Source organism: Tasmannia lanceolata, unplaced genomic scaffold (genome assembly GCF_043159265.1).
Source record: "Tasmannia lanceolata isolate RefF3 unplaced genomic scaffold, GAP_Taslan_0.1 ptg000002l, whole genome shotgun sequence".
In the NCBI taxonomy this organism is placed as follows: domain Eukaryota; kingdom Viridiplantae; phylum Streptophyta; class Magnoliopsida; order Canellales; family Winteraceae; genus Tasmannia; species Tasmannia lanceolata.
This window is the reverse complement of record NW_027518679.1, coordinates 27,846,350-27,872,213: the sequence shown is the minus strand read 5'-3', so window position 1 is coordinate 27,872,213 and position 25,864 is coordinate 27,846,350. Positions and strand designations below refer to the sequence as shown.

At 37.6% G+C, this 25,864-nt stretch overlaps 2 protein-coding genes across 2 annotated transcripts; both read right to left on the bottom strand.

Moving 5' to 3' along the window:
* Positions 1 to 401: 401 nt before the first annotated feature.
* On the bottom strand, positions 402 to 19,031 carry LOC143883464 (vacuolar protein sorting-associated protein 32 homolog 2-like). Its single transcript, XM_077386818.1, has 8 exons — positions 18,873 to 19,031; positions 18,606 to 18,701; positions 16,574 to 16,673; positions 3,062 to 3,147; positions 2,839 to 2,930; positions 1,615 to 1,729; positions 1,168 to 1,363; positions 402 to 780 (listed from the first exon to the last, which is right to left on the bottom strand). The coding sequence occupies exons 2-7, from the start codon at positions 18,675 to 18,677 to the stop codon at positions 1,172 to 1,174; spliced, it is 657 nt and encodes a 218-aa protein (XP_077242933.1). The 5' UTR covers positions 18,678 to 18,701; positions 18,873 to 19,031; the 3' UTR covers positions 402 to 780; positions 1,168 to 1,171.
* A 4,205-nt stretch (positions 19,032 to 23,236) lies between these two features.
* LOC143883454 (jacalin-related lectin 3-like) lies at positions 23,237 to 25,823 on the bottom strand. Its single transcript, XM_077386808.1, has 4 exons — positions 25,724 to 25,823; positions 24,559 to 24,662; positions 24,237 to 24,422; positions 23,237 to 23,613 (listed from the first exon to the last, which is right to left on the bottom strand). The coding sequence occupies exons 2-4, from the start codon at positions 24,559 to 24,561 to the stop codon at positions 23,347 to 23,349; spliced, it is 456 nt and encodes a 151-aa protein (XP_077242923.1). The 5' UTR covers positions 24,562 to 24,662; positions 25,724 to 25,823; the 3' UTR covers positions 23,237 to 23,346.
* Between the last annotated feature and the right edge of the window lie 41 nt (positions 25,824 to 25,864).

Sequence of the window (25,864 nt, the reverse complement as noted above, 5' to 3'; positions counted from 1 at the left end):
AGACTCACTGGAGCCCTTGGAAAAAAATAAGGAAAGGGCCCTCTCATTGGTCAAAATCCCTTTATGACAGTTGTACCATGATTTTCTGCGGCATCCTAAATGGGTTTTGACCAATCAGGTTGCCCTTTCCCAGTTTTTTTGCAAGGGCGCCTGTGAGTCTAGCACTCAATTTTTTTATTCTAATTTTAGTATTTTTTTCAGGTTAATAGTTTCTCTGTTAATATGAGCTGAGAATATGGAAAACAAGTAACAATATACTTGTTGAATTCCTTACACAACCACCATACAGACCTACTAACTTCTTCCTACAAATCACAGTCCCAAATCCATGTTCAGTAAAATCTAATAAGCAGGCCATCTTGTTTCAAAGGGGTTCTAATTACAGCAAATAGCCATTAAAGTACAGAAGGATGACGTGCCTAAATAAAAGTCCTATATACATCTCAGTATTTCAATGCATGTAAAGCGCAGAATACATTATGAGAAACAGAATTTTTTGAGGAAAACCTGGACATAAATTGAGTTTAAAGTGGTAGTATATACATCTCAGTATTTCAATGCATGTAAAGCGCAGAATACATTATGAGAAACAGAATTTTTTGAGGAAAACCTCGACATAAATTGAGTTTAAAGTGGTAGTTTTGTTTGGTAAAACATCTTACCAGATACTGAGAGTATACACTCTAAGAAAATGTAATATGTGCATGGAAGAAGCTGCTCAAACATCATTTCCATCATATGACACAGCCAATCTTCTTAGTCATTCTGGGCACCGAGAATCTGCACAATCCAAGTCAGTATAATCACATTACTTGATTTCAAATAATAAGAATAAGAGGGGGTTAAAACAACGCAATTTTTGTTTTAGATTTTGAGAATTGATTGAGTCAAAAACTGATTATTAGACTCTAAATTGATTTAAGCCCTGTCTGTTTACGATTATGACAGCCATTTGTGAGCGCCCGATCGATTATTGGACTCAAATTTAAACATAATTTTTAGTTGAATAATTGGTTTGACAATCACAATCGGTTGTCATGATCTTAAACGAAAAAGGCCTAAGAGTCTAATAATCAATTTTGGACTCAAAGTCAATTCACAAAATCTAAAAGAAACAGAGCCCAAGGTCTATGTATGACAGATAAAAGAGAATATAAAGTAATGGACCTGACTAAATTGCCATTTCTGCCTGTAATGCTGCGAGCTCGTCTTCCTCGGCGGTATTCTTCCGAGCAGGGCGAGCCGGTTGCTTGCCTGCAGGGACATATTGCATTGGAGCTGCAGGAGCCGTTGTGGCAGGTTGAAGAAGCTGTTCCTCCAACTCGGCTCCCTCTAACTCTTCAAGTTCTGCTTCCAGTTCATCCTACCACGACAGTAAAAAAATGTTTAGAAAATTCAATAAGACAGCATATGAGGGAATTGATATCAACACAACATGCTTTAATAATTGTCCAAATGCAGCTAGTCTTTTTCCCTTTTAGTTGGTTTGTAAGAGCTTTTTCAGAATTGTAATAACCCTTGACAGCTCTTTAAATAATAGATCATAAGGTGGGTCAGTGCAATTATCAAAACATGGTTGTGCTGATATCATTATAAAATTGCCAAGAGGATTACTTCATCAAAATCGGCTGCTGCACCAATAGGAGCAGATAATGCTTCCTGAATTTGTTTCATGTTCTCGGTCTGCTCATTGATCTCGTCCATTGTCTTGTCCACGTCATCGATGTTTCTGTAAAAGAAATATCATTAGGAAACATGTGAGAGCCACATTTTGCTCGCTCTCTATGAGTAGGAAGTTTGCTGTGAATTAAGGCTACCAAGGGCAGAAACTGCTAATATAAAAAATGACAAGCCATTTCCCCAAGATAGGCTTGGAGAAAATTTTAAATTTCGTCAAAATATCCCCTTCTTAATTGAAACAAGGGTAAAATTTATTTTTCTTTCCCATTATTTTTCTGGGAAGATATGGTTATAATAATAGGGGGGAAATGAACCTAATGGAGACACCTAGTAAAACGAATGAAAGACAACAAAAGCGGTGGGACCTTTAGGTCTAAATCCTGGAAGTATAAAATTATAAACAAGCTTATGGAATGTATGAGAGGGAAACTGGGAGAGAAGCATGTGTATTTCCATTCATTTGCATTAGACATAGCCCATAAGGTATGTTGAGATTAAGAATAGATCCTAATATTTCCTTAATTGCGCTAGTGTGAAGCAGGTTCTATGTGGAGCTGCAAGAGAAACCATGACAAGAAGTGAAGACCGCTAGTTTTCTCTCAATGGCCTTTCCACAGGATTATGTTATGTAAGGCCAATTAAAAAAAAAGGGTTAAGACATGGTAAGTTAATGAGTGATTTCCTCCAGAAGGAGGTAGGTCTAAATCTTGGAAGCCATTTGACCAAAATTAGGTAATATGGTTTTAAAATGCAAGCATACTTAGACTAATCACTTTTCTAAATCTGTAATATATTAAAGAAACATTCATCCACAACAAGACATTAGATATTTGAAGATCATATATTTTTGCAAATGGGACATCAAGGCCACCTTGGAAGCCATTAACTATGATAAAAAAGTACTATAACCAATATTTTCATATAACGTATATGTAATACAACTATATATAAAAGATTATACCCAAATAAATTTTACGGGTCTGTGGAAAGAGGCGGTGTTTAAAGAGGCTGAGGCAACACCATTCAAAAGAAAGAAAAAAACACAGAGAAAAAAGAGGCTGAAGCAACATGCTACAGAGCTAACGGGTTACCACTAAAGCAGTGATCTACCAAAGAAGGTAGAAACATCAAAGCTAAATAAAGCAATCAGGTACTCACGTTGCTTTCTGCATAGCTTTCATAGCAGATGCTCCAGTTCTCAATGCATCTACAGTTTCTGTTGTAGCTTTTGCACCCTCTAACATTATCATCTGCCATGTAAACCCCAAAAGAGATTTCAATACAGGGAAAGAATCACAATGCCTATGCTCAAAATAATCACCAGATACTCCTAAAGCCATTACTGGCAGTATTGGAAAAGAAAATAACATTTGAAGTTTACCTGATCATGAATACGCAATTGGAAATTTCCAAGTTGCTCAACTTGCTGTTCATAAAGCTTCTTCCTCTTCAAACATTGAATTGCAGCTAAATAACACAGAGTGAAAATTTAATAAGAAAATATCCATATTATTAAACATAAATATGATATATCAGTTCACATCACATTAACTATAGTGGAAGAGCACTGCATTCAAATGCACTTCAAGATCATTCTGGATAACATATTTAATAGTAATCTGCTGTTCTGAGTAAAGAGTTAAGGGAAATAACCCAAACAAAAACAACTGGTTTGGAAGAGGGGTAACAATTCATGATCGCAAGTAAAAGTGATGAAGATTTTAGGCCTAAATAGGTGGGGCATATTTGCCCATTAGGATTTATATTTCCATGTTATTTAGATTCTAGGATATTTATTTCCATGTTATTTTGGTTTCCAGGATTTTATTTTCCATGTTATTTAGAATTAGAAAGTTTAGTCTTTTAAGGATTCTTAAAAGCCTATATATATAGGCCTCTTTTAAGGATTTATATTTCCATGTTATTTTGAATTTAATGAAAGCGACTATGTAATGGTTCATGTTCGTCCCGAACGTTACCCTCGCCATTCTTTTAAAAAGTTGCATGCTAGAGCCATCGGACCTTTTCGTATTCTTCGTAAATATGGCTCGAATGCTTATTTAATTGAATTACCTGCTAATATGAATATTAGTCATGTTTTCAATATTGAAGATCTAATCCCATATCGAGGTACCTTTGAGCCTCCTTCTATGCCTACAGATGTTTCTACAGGTCGGACTGCCAGCTCCTCTGTTCCAGCACCAGTGCCAGTGGTTCCACCAGTGCCTCCACTTCCTTCAGACCAGATCGCGGCTATACTTGACGATCAGATCGTTTCCTCCCGCCATGGTGGTTTTCAGCACTACCTTGTTCAATGGCGTGATCGTCCTCCTTCAGATGCTACTTGGCTTACAGAGGACGAGCTTCGCCGTCTAGATCCTGACATCCTGGAGCAGTACCACTCTCCTCTCTCCAGAGGAGAGTTCTTTTCAGCAGGGGTAAAATGATGGAGATCGGCACCCTTTGTGCGTCTATTCGAGACGGGCCCACCCTCCCAGAGGCCCATAGAGTTGTTTTTATTCTTATTTAGGCTCCACGGGGCCCTTTTTGTTATTTTCAGCTTTAGTTAGGGTTATTTTAGTCATAGTTCATGTTTATCAGGTTTCTATTTCTTAGAGTTCTAGTTTTAGTAGCTTTCTATTTTATTGGGTTGTAATTTGACTATTTATAGGCCTAACCCACACGTTTAGGCTCACTTTTTGCATGATAATTGAATTGAGACGATTTGCTATCTCCCCTCTATTATTCGTCTACTTCTCCTCCCCTATTCTTCTCTCTCTTCTCCCCTAATTCTTCTTCTCTTCCTCTTCCCCTCAATCTCTCTCCAATTATTCTGCATCAAAAAGTGGACCAAATCCCTATAAAAAAGACTTATGCATGACACCAAAACTAAAATTTTCAATTTTACCCATTCATCTGCAGGCATGCCTTGTATTAGTGACATTGTTAGAATATTTCAATCAATATCAACATTTAAGAAGCCCTCAAATGTCATAGGGACAGAAAGCCAATAAAGCCAAAGGCCTGGCTGCATGATGAAACCCAAATCACATCAGTTCGATATGTACAATAGCTGCAAAAAAAAAAAACATCTGCGTGATCATAAGAAGATTATCATAAGTGGGTAGGTGTAGCAGGTGTTGTGAAGCGAGGGAGATGGTGGACTGTCTTTTCATTCATTGCAGCTTTGGTAGGAAGATATGGTTCTTCGTTCTTGGTTTTTTTGGCGTGATTTGGACATATCTGAATTATATAGCGGACTTGGCGCAGATTGGGTTCTTGCCTAGTGGCCCCTTCGGAGTTGGCTATTTTGAAGTCTCTCTTTTTTTTGAAAATTTATTTTCAAGTCTCTCTCTCTCTCTCTCTCTCTCTCTCTCTCTCTCTCTCTCTCTCTCTCAGCGGCTTTATGGCTGGTTTGGAAGGAGAGGACTAAAAGAAAATTTAAGGGATCCACAGTATCCCGCAGCAGATTCTCCTTTGTGTGGTGAGGTGGGCGGCCATTCTTTTGGAGTTCAAAGGCTATTTCAAATCTTCAATTTGCTTATCGTGAAATGTGATTCGCTTGAGTTTGATCCGCACTAATCGCTCCCAACCTAGGTGGTCGCTTCCTGCTCTTGGATTTGTGAAGTTAAACTTCGACAGTTTTAGCTTAGGAATTTTGGCCCCTGCTGGTATGTGGTCGCTTCCTGACCTTGGATTAGTGAAGCTAAACTTCGACGGTTCTAGCTAACAAATTTTGGACCCTGCTGGTATTGATGGCCTTCATAGTGATGACTACATAGTCAGATGAGCTTTTTCAGGTCCGATAGGCATGAAAGACTTCTATGAGATGGAAATCTTGTCTCTCTTGAGAGGGATTCGCCTTGTGGACTTCTTCCTACTCGATTCCCTTAGTGGTGGAAGGGGACTCGCTCAACATCATTTGTTGGATGAATGTTGGATCCAGGTCTCATTGGAAATTTGTCGATGCGATAGAGAAGATTTTGGATATGGTGGAGACTATGTTACACACATTCTTTTGAATGGGGCGAAGTACCCATTGCCAGACACATCTCATATTCCAACACGTTAGGATTCACGGCGACACTTCTAGGTCTCTTTTATATGTTTTTTTCTAAATACTGCTACCATAACTTTACAATTACTGCATGTTTTGAGTTTAAACCATCTTACTAGTAAGTTTATTATATAGAAATCAAACATTTTATTAACTTAACCTATTACAAACGAATCCACAAATCTTTCATTTTGAGATTTGTTGAACCCAACACTCGATACCTGCGTCGGATTCCGACACTTGTACCTGTACCGATGCAACATAGGAGGAGAGGCATGTAGCATCCTTTGTGGATGCCTTACAATCAGCTAAGCGAACCAGCTGGCCAGATATGGGAATGAGAGGCTAGATTTTGAGGTGATTGATCACCATCCTCCTTGAGGGGTTGTTGTATCTATTGCTTTTCAATGGAGCTTTTCTTTTATTCCTTATAAAGCTTCAACATTAAAAATAGTTCAAAAAAAATGAAAATATTCAAAGAATACATTATACCATTGTCGACTATATGCATGAATTGCATAAATGTACTTCATGGTCAGACATCAAAACAGTGAACTTAAAGTTTAGGAGAGTTGAACATGAGATTGTAAAAGTAGCATCCCCAAACACTGTATCAAGAAAGAATAGGATCTCACTCCTAATGATGAAATTATAAAAAAAAAAATCAAATTGAAAGAAGAATTCAGCAAGCTCCGAGGAAGTTTTACTAAGACAGATTACCATTTGAAATATACTAAATGATAAAACAAATGTAGATCTTTAGCTAGTAAAGCTCCTTGGAGCTGAAGACATCATCCATAAGGATGATGCTAACCAGCTGGCTCTACATCTACCAACCAGCTATAGCGGTCGGTTGACTTGGGAATTCAATTATCAAGACATATTTGACTAAATCTAAATATAGCAGAGTAAAAAAAAAGTTAACTAATTACCTTCAGTCTAGTTAAAATTGAGCATGTCTCTCTTTTTCTGAGGGATAACTGAAAACTTTATAAAAACAGAAATAGAAAAAAGAAAACAAGGAACAAGAGTGCCCCAATAACAAGACAGCAAACAAAAAGGTCTAAGATAGAGTTAAAATAAAATAGAAAAAACAAAAGAAAAAATTATGGCAAGGCAAACCTCACTAACTACAATCCACCACTCTTTCTACACTCCCTTTTGGCTAGCAAGTCCGCCATGTCATTAGTGCTCCAAAGTATATGCACGAGAACAAATGAAAGGTCTCTAGAAAGGTCGAAAAGTCTAGGATAAAAGTTTGATATGCACCACAGACCCATGCTCCCTCGGCATGCCTGTGGAATAACCTTCAATGAGTCTCACTTAACCAATGGTGGGCCCAAAAAAAAAGCTCTTTGAATATACATAGACACGTTAAAAGAGCCATGACACACTTGAAGGAATCTTTTATTCCAGTAGGACCAAAAATGGCATTTACTACTTCTGCCATACATTTCTTATTGCAACCAGCAAACCCCACAAGGTCAAGATGCCAAAGGAACTTCCATCAAACTTGTCTTGAGAGCTTTAGGAGGTGGGGGATCCATATTCCATCTAACCAAATTTCGTTTGGTGAGGCTTTATCTGTAACATCATCTCATTTTGAACCCTATTTATTAGTCATAGCTTTCCAATCTCTTAGCAGATCATTTAGTACTGACTAGGTTGAGTGTCATTCCCATTGGTTCAATTGATAGGACCTATGACAATGTAAAGAGGGGTGGGAGGTTCCCTAATCACTTGCACCAATGGTAGCACACTACATAGTGTACGTACTATTTTCCCTTTCCCCTACTTTAATGCCGTAAAATTCATTTGAAAGATTACTTTAAAAAAAATCATTTCAAAGATGACCATTGAATCATAAAATCACTTACTTTTTCCAATTGTTTCGCATCTCAAGCCACCTAATCTTAAGAAATCATGTTATTCCTTTCTCAAGAAATCCTACTCTCTATCCTTTCAAATGTCTTACAATAAAAGAAAATGGAGAAAACTTTGCATAAAAGACCCACCTGCTGGACAAAAAAAATTAGAAACTGACGAGACGCCCCTATAGACACCGCACAATAAATAAAGAGGTCTAAGGTGATTGTGATGGAAGAATTGTGAGTTGCTTAGCGTATGGTAGTGAGATCTTTTAGTATTTCTACTCCCAAAAGGAGATGGAACGACAACTTTCTTCCGCGATATCCCTTCTCCTTGAGAATTATCTCTTCAGTAGAACTCCGGTTTCTTGACAGTCGGTGATCACTAAAATCTTCTTCATCAGTTGTGACACAGGTTGAACAGACTAGTGATTGGCTGCCTATGATTGCTTAATGCTAAATGATGTTTTTAATATTAATGAAGGCTCCAAAGATAATTGACTTTTAGATGAGGGGATCAAGCCCCCCTAAATAAAGGTAAACTTTGAGTATATAAGTAGAGTTCTCTAAGATAATTCTGGTAAGTAGAGGTGGTCAGTCTTACCATTCAAAAAAAAAAAAAAGTAGAGGTGGTCAGTCTAGAAAGGGTTTTCATCCGAAACACCAGTTACTAGTTTGATCAGAAACCGAAGAGAAGCAAAACGAACTAACAGTTTTTTTTTTTTTTTCTGAATGATCCAATGAACTAACAGTTCATGACGGGTTTTTCCATTTCTTGACCTTTGTTAGATTTTCCATGACTATTGTGGGGCCTTTTTGGTATTCCATTGCTTCCAATAGAATGTGAAGGTTCAAATCCATAAAAAAAAAACTCCTTTTGTTGCATCTTTTTTTTTTTTTTTTTTTTGGGTTTTCCAAAACCCTAAATTGAGGTTGTAGACGACCATTTTTTTGTCATTTTTCATGCTCGATCTCTAATATTGGTTCTACCACACTATTCTACACCTAGCGAAACCCATTTTCTTCCATCCAATGGGTGATTCCAATAAGGTAACACATTTTTCTATATTTTCACCACATTGTCTATTTTTTCCTCTATTTACTATATTTTCTTGATTAAAAAACCCAAAGATGAGTTCAATGAACTTTTGATTAGCATCATCAATTGGTTCCACTCCCGCATCATCAATTGGTTCCACTCCCACTATTTAAGATGATAAAGCATGGGTACACGTTACGTTGGTGCAACGTCATCGCAATAAAACTGTTTGTGTTATACTGGGTGAAGGCATCACTTGATTAAAGGAACATCTAGAGGGAGTAAGTAATGATGTAACAGCTCACAGGAAGGCTCCACTGGAGGTAAAATGACAAATGCAAAGATATTTGGGAGATCATAATAAGGAAAGGGAAGAAAAAATATGGTTATTGTGGAGATTGCATATGATTCACCTATGGAAGAAGGGGAAGAAGAATGTAGCAATTAGTAGGCCCCCATCAAGGTGAAGTATCCACAAGGAAGAAGTGTCAAACGAGAGTCTGCGAAAAAGAAGGCTGAGAAATTATTTTGCTCCACGAATAACCTTTGGATCGTAGGCAAGCATAAGTGCAAGTTTTTGCATAACTCCAACATGTCATTCAATGATGCCTGTTAAACAATAATTGCTGCCGTTTGTTTGATAGGGACACCCTCTTAGCATGACTTAAGGGGGGAGATTTTGAAGAATATTGGGAAAGAATACGAATACTTGTTAGAGGTTAAATTTTCATCGAAATTCACGAGGTGCTCTGTTATGGTTGACGGTTCAACAAATACAAAACAAACATCCATTGACTAACTTTTTAGCTTATTTCACAAAGGTGTAATTCTTATTAAATTTGTAGATGCATAAGATATTGTGAAGAATGGAGAAGTATTATTTGAAAGTTCTGATGAAGTATTTCAAAAAGCAGTCCATTGGGAAGAAGTTACTAATAAAATATGAGAGTATTTATTGAGCGCCTTGTGCAGTACTCTGCATAGACCTAATGTTGGACAACCTGGAAAAACAAGGTGAGCCTCCTATAATTGCAGATAGTATAATGAGAGTGTGATGGATAACCAAGTACATATACAACTATAGATGGTTGCTTCACTTGATGAGGAACAAATTTTCTGGTGACAAATATCTGTGAGTGGATGAGAACCCAAAGTGTAGATTTGTGAGTGGAGGAGAACCCAAAATGGGTTTACAAGAGGAAAAAAAAAGGGACTGGAATCTTGTACAGCAACCCACTAGGGTTTGGGGGACTTACAGCATAGCCGTATGAGAAGAGGGGAATTCCACGGCAAAGAAGAATGGGTTTTCCTTTTTTGTGTTTTATGTTTTTTTTTTTTCTTTTTTTTGGTTTCACGCAACAGCGGGAGAGAGATGGGTTTGCGCAAATGTGCAACCAAAGGTTTTGCCAAAGAGAGATTTGAGGGGATACGAGGAGAAAAAAATAGGGATGAGAGAGATTTTATGAGATCTAAGAGAAAGAATGAATTTACGCAACCTAAAAGGGAGAAAAAGAAGGGTTTGTACACTGACGGGGGTTGTGCATATATATATATATATATATATATATATATATATAGAGAGAGAGAGAGAGAGAGAGAGAGAGAGAGATTTTGGGGGGATTTGAAGGGAGACTTTCGGAAAACAAAGAAAAAGGAAACAAAATGGGAGATCTAAGGAGAGATTTACGGAAGAAAAAAACAAGAAAAAAAAAGGAAAAGAAAACCTTGAGAGAAAGATACAGAGAGACACAGGAAAATGAGAGAGAGATCATGGCGTGGAGGGAGATAGACTCTTCTTCTTTCTTCTTTCCCATGGATCTTTGATATGAAACCATGTTAGAAATGGACTAGGGTTAGAGATGAGAGGAAGAAGAAGAGTGAAGGATGGAGAGACTCCATTAGGGAGCTCCTCACGTAAATGATGTATATATACATGCCCGTCTAGGGCAACATGAGTGCAAAGACAATAATACCCTCTAATCTATGTCTAATGCCTAATCTACCCTTACATGTTATTCAATGTGATTTTTCTTTGCTTTGATTTTGAAATTTTAAAGACATCTTTGAGTTAGGTTTAAAATTGTAGTTGCACGGAGATCCCAAATTGGGAATGATTGTCCTGAACTGCAAACCTTTGTTGTTCAAATTCTTAGCTAGTGTTATAGTTCAACGTGACAAAAGAAATTGCAGGTTTGGCGAAAAGTGCATCCTACTTATCTTTCAAGGCTCTAAGGATTTATGGAACGGATGGCAAGAAGTGTGCAATAGTGGTGAAATGAAAATCCTCATTGTTCAAGTTTGGGAGCAGCCTGAGTGGGGTCATCTTAAGCTTAATTTCGATGGCCCTAGTCTTAACCATGGTGTCAAATTTCAGTTTCGGAATGCGTTTCGGTCCTCACCTTTCAGTCGAAATTTTGAAATTTCGTTCGAAATCCGACGAAATCTTATCAATGTTTATCATAAGTCGTACAAAATTTCGGGATAAGATTAAATATTAATAGAAATCCAGATTTTCTGGGGAAATCTCTCAACCGAAATTTGGGAATAATAAGTTACCGTTTCGAGTATCTGTGATTTCGATTTCGTCTTAACCATAGTTACAAGGGTGGGAAACAAATTCAGGAAACGAAACGTGAAACGGAAATGGGAAACGCATGAAAAAATATATATAGGGGAAACGAGAAACGAAAAAACGATAGGAAATCGTATGAGAAACATATTTAGAAACGCAAAACGCATTAGAAGCGTTTCAGAAGTGATAGAAAATACACACATGAAACACAAGGAAAACATGAAATATGTGGTTTTGTAGATTTAAACAAGAAAAACATTTCTCCAACTTTTTTTTAGCATGTTTCGGAAACGTACGTGTTTCCTGCGTTTTATGGGAAACGAGTTTCCCACCCGTGAGAAACGCGTTTTAGGGAAAACAGGTTTCCCACCTGCCCAAGGAGTTTCCGGCAACTATGGTCTTAACAACCCAGGTCCAGCGGGTATGGGGCAGTGCTTAAGGAAGAGGAAAGAGTTGTGAGGTGGGCTTCGCGGGTCTTATTGGTGTTGCCGATTCTAGTAGGCGGAAGTTCGAACGGCTCATAAAAGAACAAACTCTTACTGGGGGAAGATCTAAGTCATGTGGTGGTGGAAGGCGATTCTCTTAACGTTATTCAATGGTTGTCCGGCTCGCATCTCTTTCCTTGGCGGTTTGCGGATTTCTTTAACAAGATAAATGACATTGTGGGATCCTCTCGTATCTCCTATCGCCACGTTAGGAGGTCGGCAAATGAAGTGGCAGATGAGTTAGCCAAAAGAGGGGTTCATTTGGAGTCGTTAGAGCAATACAACTTCCTCCCTCCGTAACCCTTGGAGTAGATTTCTTTTGGTTATATAGTTTGTGCTTTCCTTCTTTGTATTCTTTCTTCTGTATCTCACTTTCTTTTTTTACCGTCTCGGTCCTTTTAATGAATTTTTTACCATTCAGAAAAAAAGAGAGGGAGTATGTGGACATCGATGATAGGTTGAATAATTGTATTTGGGATTTGGATATTTATGTTTAGGTTCGATTTCATAGTTAATGATTGTGATATTAATCAGGCTCATCAAGAGCCAATTTCATGGCTACATTACATACATTTGGTAGATGTTTTACAGATTGAAATGTGTATCTATTTGTTGCATTAGTTTGTTGTAATGGTTTCGTAAATTTTTTCAAAATATTTTTCATTTGAAAAAATATTCAATCATTATTTTTTTTTCAAATTTTGTAGTCTTTTGGAACAAAACACCAAAAGGGACAGAATGTGGAAATATTCCAATCCGAGAGAAAAAACGGAAGGGCCGCCAAAACGGAATTGAGGCTCGAACTCTACAATTTTGACATACTTTGCTAAGATGGACGAGCATATGCTAATAAAGGTCAAGTAAGACCAGTGTGGCACGAAATAAAGCTTATCAAGAGGCTCAATCCCAATAAAGTTATGAAGGAGACTCGTCCTTAGTGATTAATTTGTTAAGGGAAAATTCTCATCTCCTTGGCGTTTCCCACAACTTTTCAAATAAAGGACTTCTAGTTTTTCTTTCATATCCGCCATGAGGAAAATGGTTTGACCGTTTGACCGACGGTTTGGCAAACTTCAGCTTAAGTTATAGCGAAATATATATATAGAGGAAAGTGTCTCTAGTCTCTCCCCTAGATAAGCTTATCTACTCCTCCCTTTAAAAAAACACAGTGGGCCCACGCTGTTTGGATGATCCAAAGCATTCATTTGATAGGTCCTAACATAGATAGGGTGTGCCCAAAAAATCAGCACCAAAGGGTCATCCTATAACTTCATTTTGTTGGGCACACCGTGTCCAAAATGGACGCATATAAACGTGGACGTTTATATGTGTCCATTCTGGGTACCACAAGGTACCACAAAACGAAGTTCTACGATGACCCTTTGGTGCTGATTTTTTGGGCACACCCTATCTATGTTAGGACCTATCAAATGAATGCTTTGGATCATCCAAACAGCGTGGGCCCACTGTGGTTTTTTAAAGGGAGGAGTAGATAAGCTTATCTAGGGGAGAGACTAGAGACACTTTCCTCTATATATATATATATATATATATATATATGAGGAAAATGATGGTGAGCTTGAAGCTCATATAGCTTATATGAGCTTGAGGGCCAAATACATGTGGGCCCACATTGTTATGATGATCCAAAGCATTCATTTGACAGGCCCTTACATAGATAGGTTGTGTACAAAAAAACAGCTCCATTGGATCATCCTAACCCATCCAAAAGTGGATGGCAAAATGGACAGACACCGTTTGCCACAAATCTGCCCATTTTTGCCCTCCGCTTTTCGAGGGGTTAGGATGATCCAATGGAGCTGACTTTTGGTGTACACCCTATCTATGATGGGGCCTTGCAAATGAATGCTTTGGATCACCACAAAAAATATGGGACCCATGTGTTTGGGCCCTCAAGCTCATATAAGCTATATGAGCTTCAAGCTCACAATCATTTTCCTCTCTCTCTCTCTCTCTCTCTCTCTCTATATATATATATATATAATATTGGCATTGTATGTCAGATTTTTCTTTATTTTCTTTTGGGCGCTACTCAGTATTCTCTTCCGCATTTTTCTTTTTTTCGAAATGAGGAAGTATTTAATTAGAGTTGTTATATGATGTATGTGCATTTTTTTTCGAACAAGTGGGGGCCATTTGTTCAGTATGTTCTGCATTTTTCTTTCTTCCAATGAAATCTTATTTCATCTGTTAGAAAAAATAATAACAAATTTTCACTAGAATAAAGATGTGAGAATGAGGAGTCCAAAAGTAGATCTTGGAGCAGCAACACAAGCAAGCACAATGTCTTCTGAAATAAGATGTAGCAGGTCAAAGAGAAAACACTAACTCATGCATCCTTCAACAAGCGACAAGTAGCAAAAAGATTTAGTTGAACATGTCTTTCCCAATTCCATCCCTTCTATTCAACAAAATCTGAAGAAACATAAGTCGCATGAATGAAACTAGTAGCTTTCCTTCGTTTTTTTTTTTTTTTGATAGGTAAGCTGGGATCGAACCCCCGACCTCAGGGTGACAGAAGATAGTCTTTACCAGCTAGTAGCTTTCCTTCTTTTTTCCTGAATGCAAACTAGTAGCTTTCCTTTCATAAATGCGTATATATCACACAGATATAGAACTAGTTGCTTAATCATCCACTTTAGATCCATTTGTAAGATCCTCTTGATTAGCCTTGACAATAAATATACTAAAAGTCCTCACTAATGATAATAAAAAGGAAAAGGAAAACCTTGCTTCAAGCTACTTCCACTCATGAAGAAGCCTATAGTTAAGTTATCGACTAGAATTGAGAACCATGCTGAAGGGATACGGTTTTTTTTTTTTTTTTTTTGAATGGTACGCTGAAGAGATAGGTTCTGTAATCAATTGCCACAAACTTCGGCCAAAAACCCATCTTAACGATAAATGAAACCAAGAAAGCCCAGTTTACATAATCGCATGCCTCGTTCATATCAATATTACAAACAATGCCCATAATGCCTCTTTTATGGTGGGATGTGATGCACTCGTATGCAACTAATGCTCCATCTAGAGTTTGCCTTCCCCTAATAAAGCCACTGTGAGAATTAGAGATGATGAGCATTAGAGATGATGTGATCTAACACCTTAACCTGGAAGGATGCTAAGAACCACTCAGAAAATTAACCAGTAAAAAAATCTTTGAGGTCACAGCTTCATAATTTTTTAAAACAAATGTTGAAGACCACATAATTCATGTCACATCTCATCACATATAAGCCATGTGTGTGCATAGTGATGGGGAAGACAATCTTCTAACGGCTGTGTTGCATGGATTCTTTGCCCCCCATGCCGAATCTGTGTCGACATGTGTCCACATGCGAATCGGACATGGATTCGCGTGGCACACACTAGGATTCTTATTGTAGCCATGTCCCGCACGAATCCTCCTTTTTCGGGCGAATCCGACACATCATTGTCTTTTTTAAAATGCTAATCCTGTATATTTCCCTTTAAACGTGCTTTCTTCTTAAGTTTTATATATAAAAGCACAACCAATACAGTTTTAATAAAACCCTAGCGTCTCGACCCTCCACCCTCGAGCATTGACCCCCTCCCTCCTCTTCTTCGACTCTCTTAATAAAAACCCTAACACCTCGACTCCCCAGCCTCAAAATTTTCATGAATATATATATATATATATATATATATATATATATATATATATAATTTAAAATTTTTTGAATTTTATTTTATTTGATAAAAACTGCCAAATATTTGTTGAGTTTTGCCGAATCCGTGTCGGATCCCGACACACGTATCCGAATCCATGCGTCACAGTCTAACGGATATGGTAGCATTTATCACATTATGCCCATTCTGCATGATGTCAAGGAATTTGATCAACGGTACTAGAAAGTACAAATTTCTACAGAAAGTAAATCAGCTAAACAACTGTGAACAAGATATGAAATTAGGCCACCAACACTTCAAAAATTAATGTGATGGCAACTGCACCCCATTAGAATGATGTGAACAACATGCAAAGTGAGGCTGCCAAAAAAGTTGACACATTTATATATTGTCTCTAAAGTCACCTTATGAATGCAAGTACAATGTCATCTATGTCACAAATATCTCCGATATTTTCAAAATATAGCGTTTTTATCGCAAGATTTTGATAAAACGACAAAATCCCGATCTATCCCGAGATTTTAAAAATACAGCGACATTTTCGTTTTTATCATAAACTATCCCGATAATGTCGATATATTATACCGATATTTTTACGATATTCTTATTTTATATTTTTTTCTTAAATTTAATATTTTTTAAATAATTTTAATTTTACAGTTTATTTCCCGATATAAACCCGAAAAAATTAATAAAAATTAATATATCCGAGATTTTCCCTTGCCGAGAAATTCCCGAGAACGACATTTGTGACATAGAATGTCATGGCTTGAGGACCGTGTGCTGGCTTCAAACAATAAAATGTGTGCTAGACACAAGTTATCAGTATTTAACTCATAGAACACACAAATTATGGTTACTACTACTATAACCAAGAAGTGCATAAGAGCTTGTTATGACTTATGAGGTACTGTTTGAAAGACAGCAAGGAATAGGACTATGGCACTTTTACAAATCCATATGGTCATAGCATTGACAGTCAATCTGTTGAACATTCAACTCTGCAAAATATGAAAGATTTCAAGTTCATATAATACATAGATATAGTTAGTGATAAGAACAAAAGATTGAACTGTAATTTTCCTGGTGGAAGAGAACGAGATGCACAATATTTTAAGAGAAATGAAAAGTTACCCTAAAAGGAGTAGTTTCTCAGTAAATGATAATGAACAGAATATGAAGCACAATTATGAAGCATACCCCTTTTGTTCTTTGCTCTAGTATACTCCTTGGCCTTTTCAACCTCCGCAGCCGCCTTCTTTAGAAGGACATGCTCCTTTTTTTCCAGCATTTCAAGTGTCTGTATAGTTCAAGCAGCAGGGTGTTATTATAAAGTAGAATTACCAAGTAGAAAGCTAAACAAGAATAGTAACAGTAGCAGTGGGAAAATCCATATGCATCACAATAAGAAAATAAATATGCATATACATGGATTAAAAAATATCCATAAGTATCAGGCGGTACATATCAAATCTTTTGATGGACGATCACATATTTCCTTAGTGGATTCTTATTTATAATTAGCTATCTACGTATTGCCATAATTATGTTACTAGTAGCGGCATCAGTGATGCGCTATGTGTGTGTGGAGAGAGAGAGAGAGAGAGAGAGAGAGAGAGAGAGAGAGAGAGAGAGAGAGAGAGAGAGAGATTTTGGAGACAAAACTGAATAAACCCTAGGAGGGGACGCAAGGGAGGGAGGGAGAAGCACGTTTCTCTAATATTCAAAATGAAAAAAACTGAAAAAACCCAAATGAAGATCAACTACGTACCTTTTGATCTATGTAGATTTTTTCTTAGGAAGGAAAACGAATAATCGTTTTTTATTTGAAGAAGACATTAGAATGGGAAAGAGAAAGAGTGTCAGTCAACTAAGGAAGATATCATGAGTAAAGAAAAAATTGTGAAAGGGGAATGTAAAAAGAGAGGAAGAGTCAATTATATGAGGAAGAGATAATGGGCAGTCAGGAGTTTTTTTAGGACGGTTAGTATGTTTGAGGAGGAGACGTGGGAAGAAACGTACAATTTGAGGGGGAAATAAATGAGAATAGATTTAGTGGTGGGATAGACAAAAAAGGGAGGGGTAAGATACGCAAGGGAAAAGGGAGTATTGTTTTGAAAAGACTATTATCGGTGTGTATATCAAAACTAAAACTTTGATTTTTTGTTTTTTAATGCCCTATGTTCGTAAAATTTTATGCATGAAATAAAAATCACACAAAATTCAGACAGAGAAGTTCAGCAAGAATGTTTCAATTATCCAAATTAGGGGTGCAACTTGGGTTGGGTTGGATAGGGTTGAGGCCGACCCTAGCCCAACCCAAGATAGCATTCCCTCAACCCTAACCCAAGCCTTGGGTCGAGGATGGTCAACCCTAACCCAACCCGCCTCTAAATCTCTTAACCCTAACCCAACCCATCTAACCTGTTTTTTTCCAGATCGGGTCACGTTGACTTGGGTTGGGTTCGGGCTTACCTAGGGCCAAACAAAATAACACTAGAAAAAAAAAAAAAAAAAAAAAAACTAACCCGAAGAAAACCACGATAAAAGTATAGGACAAGGTTGGGTTAGGGTCGGGTCGGGTTGCCAAAGCCTTAACCCTAAACCAACCCATAATTAAATTGGGTTGGCTTTGCCCAACCCAACCCGAGCCAAAACCAGGTTGAACACGTCGGGTTCGGGTTGAGCCCAACCCAAATTGCACCCCTAATCCAAATGGGATAATTACTCATTTGAACAAATGTTTTGAGTTCTTAATACCATTTTTTTTTTTTTGAATCCAAAGCCGAACACACAGGTTGCCAACCTAATAAAAGCAGTAAGTTACTCCTTTTTCCATTATTTAAAAAAATAAATTCCTCTAAGGAATGCTAGTGCACCACCCCAGAACCAAAAGAATTTGACAAGTTAAATTTGATATCCCAAACTGCATAGAATTCGAACGAAAATCATAGCCAACAAGTACATATCAAACAACTTAAAGGATAGAAATTCCCCAAAATGCAACGTAAATCAAAGAATTTGATAAATTAAATTTGAGTGCCCAAAGCCCCAAATTGCATAGAATTTGAACCAAAATCATAGCCAACAAGTACATACTACATACCATACAACTTAAGGATAGAAATTCCCCAAAAATACAACGTGAATCACAACAAACTAACCAATCATAAAAAACATTAAATAAATACCTCATCAAAAAAGGAAAAAAAATAATAAAGAATAACAATACCTCATTTAACTTGTCAAGAGAGGTTAAGGCATTAGTTTCCTGTTTAGGTTTTCCGAAAAGCTTCGTAAACATGATTTCCTCAGCTAAAATCCTCGCCTGTGTAATAAGATGACGAAAAAAACTAATGAATCTACAAACCCTAGATCTATACCTAATATTGTATGGAATAATTGCACAAAATTCTTCAAGGGATCGATCAGAGACATGAAAAAATGAATAATTATATGATTAAAAAAAATAGAGAGAGAGAATTGGGAGAAGGGAAACCTGATTTTGAGATTGAAATCGAATCTAGGGTTTCGAAGAACGCGATAGGGAATCGAATCGATCGAGTTGGGATCGATTAAGGAGAGGGTTTTGTTGAAAGGACAAAAGGAGACTTGGAAAGAGTTATCAGAAATGAAGGGTGTAGATATCAAATAAACGGGGTGCTTGGTATTAATTTCTGTCCGGATATAGTCCAACTGGGCTACATAAAATTAGGATGTCAACGGATCCACCTATGTCCTGGTCACGATCCATTCAAATTTCTTATCAGTCCGATAGGATTTGGATTAATTCCTGTGTCAGGGTCACGGTCCATTTCGAATTGGACAGTCCATCGGAGTTTTCTAGTAGGTCCTACTAAGCATTGTACAGAATGAAAATTTTAAAATAGAAATAGAATGTTCAGCCCACAATCTGTTAAATGAACTACAAGACATTAACAAGCAAGCAGCAGAACCAACAGAAAATTGTATCCATATTCACATGGAGAAAGCAAGAAGTTTGGTGAACAAACCATGAAAATAACACATTCAACTGTGAGGTATTATAAAGCTTCAACTGTAAGGTGTCATTGGGTAAGCTTGCATTCTGCTCATTCCTCTAGAGCCCAGCTTTCATTCCTCTAGAGACCGGTTGTCCTGGCTTCCCAACCAGAACAGCATCATTAATAGCGGAGAGACAAAACGCGAAGGTAGAAATTAAAAAGAGAGCATAAACAGTCCAAACTTCCATAAAATATCACCACCATAATGAAAACTAGAGAAGACCCATTACAAAAGCAAAGAAGCCACAAACACCACAAATTTCAACTAAATAGCACTGTTGAAATCAGGACAAAAAAACATTTCCTTGAAGCCGAAACAAAATATAACACAACAGAAACACCAGCTTTGATCTAAAATCACCACCATGGGAGAAACCAACGAAAATATATTACAAACAAATAAAGGAATCCATCCACTAAAACAAGAAAAATAAAGGTATCCAAAAACCTAAGTTTTCAACAAATTAAAACCCGAAAAAAAAAGGACAACTCGAACAAGAGAAGAGAAATCAATACCCTTAGAGAAGGGAGACACCGATTAGCCTAGCAGTTGAGAAGATGTTCGTTCAAGAATGGGGGAAGTGTTAGGATTACATGACAACAAAAATGAATTTTGTTCGATGATTACGGGAAGGAAGAGGAGATTTTGTTCGTAAAAGATGGAAACCCAAAACTATTACAAAAATATGGGTTATTTTTACGACAATACGCCCAAAACATAGTTTCTATTACTGAGATTTTGAGGATATTTTCGTAAGTCCGGATCGTGACTATCCATCGGACATTACCTGAATGACTGGATCCGATCCGAAAATTTTCGGATCCTATTATTGGGGATCCGAATTATGCCCATGTATCCTACTGATGTGCTCATATCCTGTCCATTAATGTTTGAATTAGGATGATCCATCAGACCGTGTGGGTCCATTGACACCCCTACATAAAATTGAATAATCTAATATAATATAATATAATAATAAATACGTAAAGCTGAATGTTGCAAGCTGGGGTAATATATGTAAAGCTGAATATTGCACGCTGGCGATGAGCCACATGGCACCCCCTCTCTATCTGCGTGTATTCAAAAGTCATAGAATTTCAAAATCCACGACTCAAGCCACGTTTGGATACCGCATGTTTTGTATTTGTATTTGGATTTGAGTTTTGGATACAAAATGGATTTGAGTTTTGGATACAAAATACATCAATCATCCTCATGCTCATGTTGTTCGAGAGGGAGGGAGGGAGGGAGGTCTCTCTGCTGCAGCAGCAAGGTTGAGAAGCAGCGACGGTGAAGATAATTGCCACAAATATTGATTTCCAAATAATGTCTTGTAGAAAAGATTTGAAAATCAGATATTTTTTCACTGTTGTAGCTGATTTGGAAATCTAAGGATCTCATCCAGTTCCATATCTCAATTGCAAATGTGAGAAATCCAAATCAAAATCTTGTGGGTATCCAAACGAGGACTTACTAAATTTAAGCACTTCCAAGGTTTTTTTCTTTCTCAGTTGTAAAATAGAGAATATCTCTCTTTAAAGAGTCTTACTAGCACTCTTGATTTACTAAACTCTGATTTACTTAGCATGTGCTAGTGCAATATATCCCGAGTTATCTGGACATATATCACTATGCATCTGGAACCAAGCACAGTAATAAGATAAAGATAAGTTCTCTCTATCCGATACAGTAATGGCTGTAAAACAACTGGATTAACTTAGACATGGCCCCACTACATCATTTCACTAAATAGCAAAATCCGCGCTTTTATCAAAATACTCTTAAAATGAAGGAAAATGATATGGAGACCGAGAGTACCACCTAGCAGGGACCAGCAATGAGAACATGCCATACAACTCAACTCAACTAAGCCTTTCTTTTTTGTTGGTAACGAAGGGTGTCCCCACCCCCTTCGGGGGTAGGACTATTTCCCTACGGATGCGCACAATCACCCGGAAACCATGCGCATCGGGTAAGCAAGGGGGGATTCGAACGCTCGTCACTGGGGAGCAAACCCATGACTTTACGCGAAAGAGCCACACCCTTCCGCTCCCAAACTAGTTGGCCTAGGTTAATGAATCCTTTAGGACCTGCAATGAGAACATGCCATGTGTTCAAAAAAATTTACTTTTATATGATTTCTCTTAAATTAAGGGATGGCTCACGTCACTTGTGATGTTGTGGCGTGAAATTATTTGTTTGGTCCCCTTTTAGGTCCTACTCTCGGTTTCCCTAGCATTACCCTAAAACAAATACAATAATCAAGAGTTCTATTTACAAAGTGCAAATGCTTTTAATCACCACAGTCGCATAAACAAGGTTTTGAATTTCGGTTCACCTTGAGGGTGGAAATATCAAAGAGTGGTGTCAATATTCAAAGAACTCTAAGCAATTAAAACTATTTCCATGAAATGGGATAGGTGGGAATACCGAATACCCGGAGTGTGGTTTTTTATCAAAACTTATGCTTATCTTTATCATATCTACGTCTTCAGCATCACGAAGAAAATGCCTTTCTCAATAACTTTCCATAACACGACGATTAAGCATCTCTTTAGGCTTTCCAAAGGCCTATCTTGGAGATCATTTTAAGGAAAACGGGAAGCCCAGATAAGTGTCATCTTCTTTTTTTCTCCTCTTTATGTTTGTTGGATTTTTTTTCTCTTTTTCTTTGGCTCTAGAAGGGGTTTAAAATGGTTTGGTATAGTTATTTTGTTTTCTTTCATTTTTAGTTGTGGAAATTGTCGGGAAAGTTGCCATATTTCACACCCACGGTGGATTGCTCAGGTGGGAAGGCGAGAGGCAAAAGAATAGAAACCATGCTTTAGGTTTTTAGAAAGGGAGATGATATTTTCACTCCGTCCGCATTACGTGCACACCCTATGACCTGATTTGATGTGAAAAGTGGGCAACTTTATGTCAAATCACGTTATAAGGGAGTGTGCAAGTACTGGACCGTTATAGAAAACCTAAGTATAAAAGTAAGGATATTTTATACGGTGTAAGCCTTTATAGTTCCTTGTTTTTTAAAAAGTACTGTACAGACCTCACTATAGGATGATCTAAACCGTCCGTATGATGGGCTCTAACGTAAATAGGTTGTGCCCAAAATTTCATTTCCATAGGATGATCCTAGCCCTCCAATCTATAGAGGTTTCCATAATATGCAGTTCATCTATAGATCGGAGGGCTGGGATCATCCTATGGAAACGGAGGGCTCGGATCATCCTAAGGAAATGATATTTTGGGCACAACCTATTTACGTTATGGCCCATCATATGGATGGTTTGGATCATCCTACAGTGAGGTACTTTTTGAAAAATAAGGGACTATAAAGGCTTACACGTATAAAATCTTAAAAAGTAAGCTCTCTTTCACGAGAGTGGGCTGTGGCAAAACAAGAGAGTGCGGGCATCTTGGGTGTGTTGGCTAACCAAGGGGAGGAGAGAGAGAGAGAGAGAGAGAGAGAGAGAGAGAGAGAGAGAGAGTGTGGTGTTACATTAGAATGATTTGGAATGTTCAAAACCAATTTTGGTAGACAAATTGCACCTAAAATGGGTTGCCCACCTAAACTGACCCATGAGGTGAGGTCTTGAACCAGGTGAAAAAAATTCAAGAAAACCCACGTCAAGTATATGAATAAGAGAGAGGAATTGGGTTGCACATCTAAACAGGAAGGTGATGTGGAATCTTGAACCCCATAAAAAAATCAAGAAAACACACATCAAGCATATGGATAAGAGGCAGAATTTGGTGGAGAGAGAGAGAGAGAGAGAGAGAGAGAGAGAGAGAGAGAGAGAGAGAGAGAGATTCATTCCCTTAAATAAACAGCTCTTCACACCATAGTGTTCCCTCTTGTTTTATACAAAAGAAAAAGAAAAGATATGATAAACAGCTTACATTTGGTATGATGGGATTTGGAAGGCAACTCAGGACCAACATTTCGATTGGCCTTTACAAAAAATACCCAAAGAGAAGAGGTATGAGCTGTTGGATCGCCCATGAAATCCAGCAATAGATTTTTCACTCACTACAAAACGGAAAGGAGTGTCTTTACTAACGTCCACACCACCAAACGGTCCAAACTGCCTGTTTCTATTGGTACAGAACGTCAGTGTCTTTATGCCTCTAACGCTGCCTATAAAACCATAATGCCCGCTTACCAAAGTGAGATGCTCCTGATCATCAAGCTCCACCTAAAAAGGCGTCAAAAAAAAAAAAAAAAACACAAGAACAAAAAGGATTTCAATAGAACATGATTCTTGTTTAGCTCCTGTTCATTTTAGATTGTGACAACAGACTGGGCTGCAAACCGATTATTTGACTCAAAATTAAGGGCTCGCAATTACAATCTAAAACGAACAGTGCCTGAAGAAATAAAGAAATGGTATCCTTAAATTTGGAGCCCAGTAATCAGTTTTGGGCTCACAATCTGTTCTAAAAATTAAAAACAAAGAGGGCCTTAGAATATTTTTAACAGCTTCGTGATGTTCACAATTAATACGTCAAACCAATGCAAGGATTCTGAATGATGGTTGAAAGGAGTGTTTCAAAACATAGATGCGGGTCAAAACATGGTCAAAGCAAATCTTAATTGGCTAAAGTGGTTGAGTACCGGAGAGTCAAAGGTGTTTTGATTGACTTTGTAGTGCAAAATCTGGAGTCGAACACGAACACGAACACTGTTAAGATAAAAATGGGTCAACTTTGTAGAGTTCAATATAAAGATGGTGCAGGGGAATTTTGAAACTATGGGTTGGTTCTCCATAAATTGGGTTTTAATATCATATGTACATATAGTTGTAGTAGTTTGTCTTACCATTTCAAAGTTGTCTCCCACTCCACCATGCCTAGCTGTCAGCCCTGTTTCCCCATTTCCCTGTTCATATGCGAACTGGATGGAGTTTATTGCACTTCCATGGGAGACGAAAATGATTCTAGGTTCAACAGAGTCTTCCCAATAGTCACCAGAAACCCCCCCTACCGACCCAGCCCTGACCAATGTCTTCTCACATGTTTTTGCACAATAAGAAGAAAAAGAGAGAGGAGTAAAACATAATAACAAGTATCAGATAGTGTTTCTTACTGTTTTTAGGACACAAAGCACACCCGAAATAAAAGTTTCTACAGGGAACTCTCACCATTTTGGAAGAAAATCTCTGCCAAATTGCTTCAAAACCATGCACAAGTTGTAGAGTCCAATGTGATGGTTGCCTGATTAGTAATCTGTGATGAATTGCATTGACTAAACATAGAAAATAGAAGTAGAGACGTAATAGAGATCTGAGATGAACCATATATTCTACAAATGGAGAAGACACAAGTCTAATAGAAATATGAGATGAATTTACATTCACAAATCATAGAAAAAGTCCGAGAACTAGAAGAAGATGAAACATGGAGACCTTTAAAAAAAAAAGTAACAGGAAACAATAAAAGAATTTCTCAAGACGAGAATTTATAAGGTGGCCGACCGTCAAACAACAAGGGCAGAGAGAGAAAAAAACTCTCCCCCTTGATTTTTGATCTAGGTCAAACTCCCTTTTTTGACTTTCCCCTTGATAAAAAATCAAGATGGTTGATATTTTCTCTCTTCGCCCTTTATATGTAAAGGGCGGCCACCAAATAATTTCTCAAGACATGAGACTACTCCCAGTGGACTATTCTCCAATTTGTAGAGGCTTTCCCTTCTTGATAAAGGGCTTTTTCTTTTAATTTTCTCACCGTCCATTTAGTGGCCACAGGCACAAATTGGAGGGTTACAATCGTCCAAAAAGGATTGATGTTTCCCTTTTTCCACATTTCCACGGAACAGAAACAAGAGAAATTATATGGTGCCCAACTGTGAAGTAGCGTCAAGGTGGTACTTCAAAAGTACCACCCTTAATATTTAATCCAACAGCAGCCTCTTAAAAAGTGCGCAGCTGTTGGATCAAATATGAAGGGCAGTACCTTTTTTACGGTACTTGACGGTCGGGCATCATATAAAAACTCCAGAAACAAAACCCATGATGCTAAATGAAGAAAATCAGAGGGCAAGGTTGGAAAAGAAAAAACAGAATTGGAAAAGGTTCTATCACGCAAAACTTTCGATGAAAAATACAGAAAATCTTTAAAAGGAACAGAAACAAAACCCATTTTCAACTTTTAAAACGGGTTTTCTCAACTTTTAAAACCAAACAGAAACAAAACCCATGATGATTGATGAAGAAAATCAGAGGGTTTGGTTCGAAAAATACAGAAAATAACACAGCGAATGGGCAAAAAAAAAAAAAAAAAAAAAGGGGTTTACAAAGGAGAACTTACCGGAATCGGAGTAGATACAAGGTAAGGAGGCTTCGCTGAGAGCCTTCGAGAGAGGAGGCAATTTGAGCGAGAGGGAGAGAGGTTTTAGACTATGGGAATGTTTCTTTCAGCCTTGTGCGCCAGCTAAGGGTGTGTTATTTA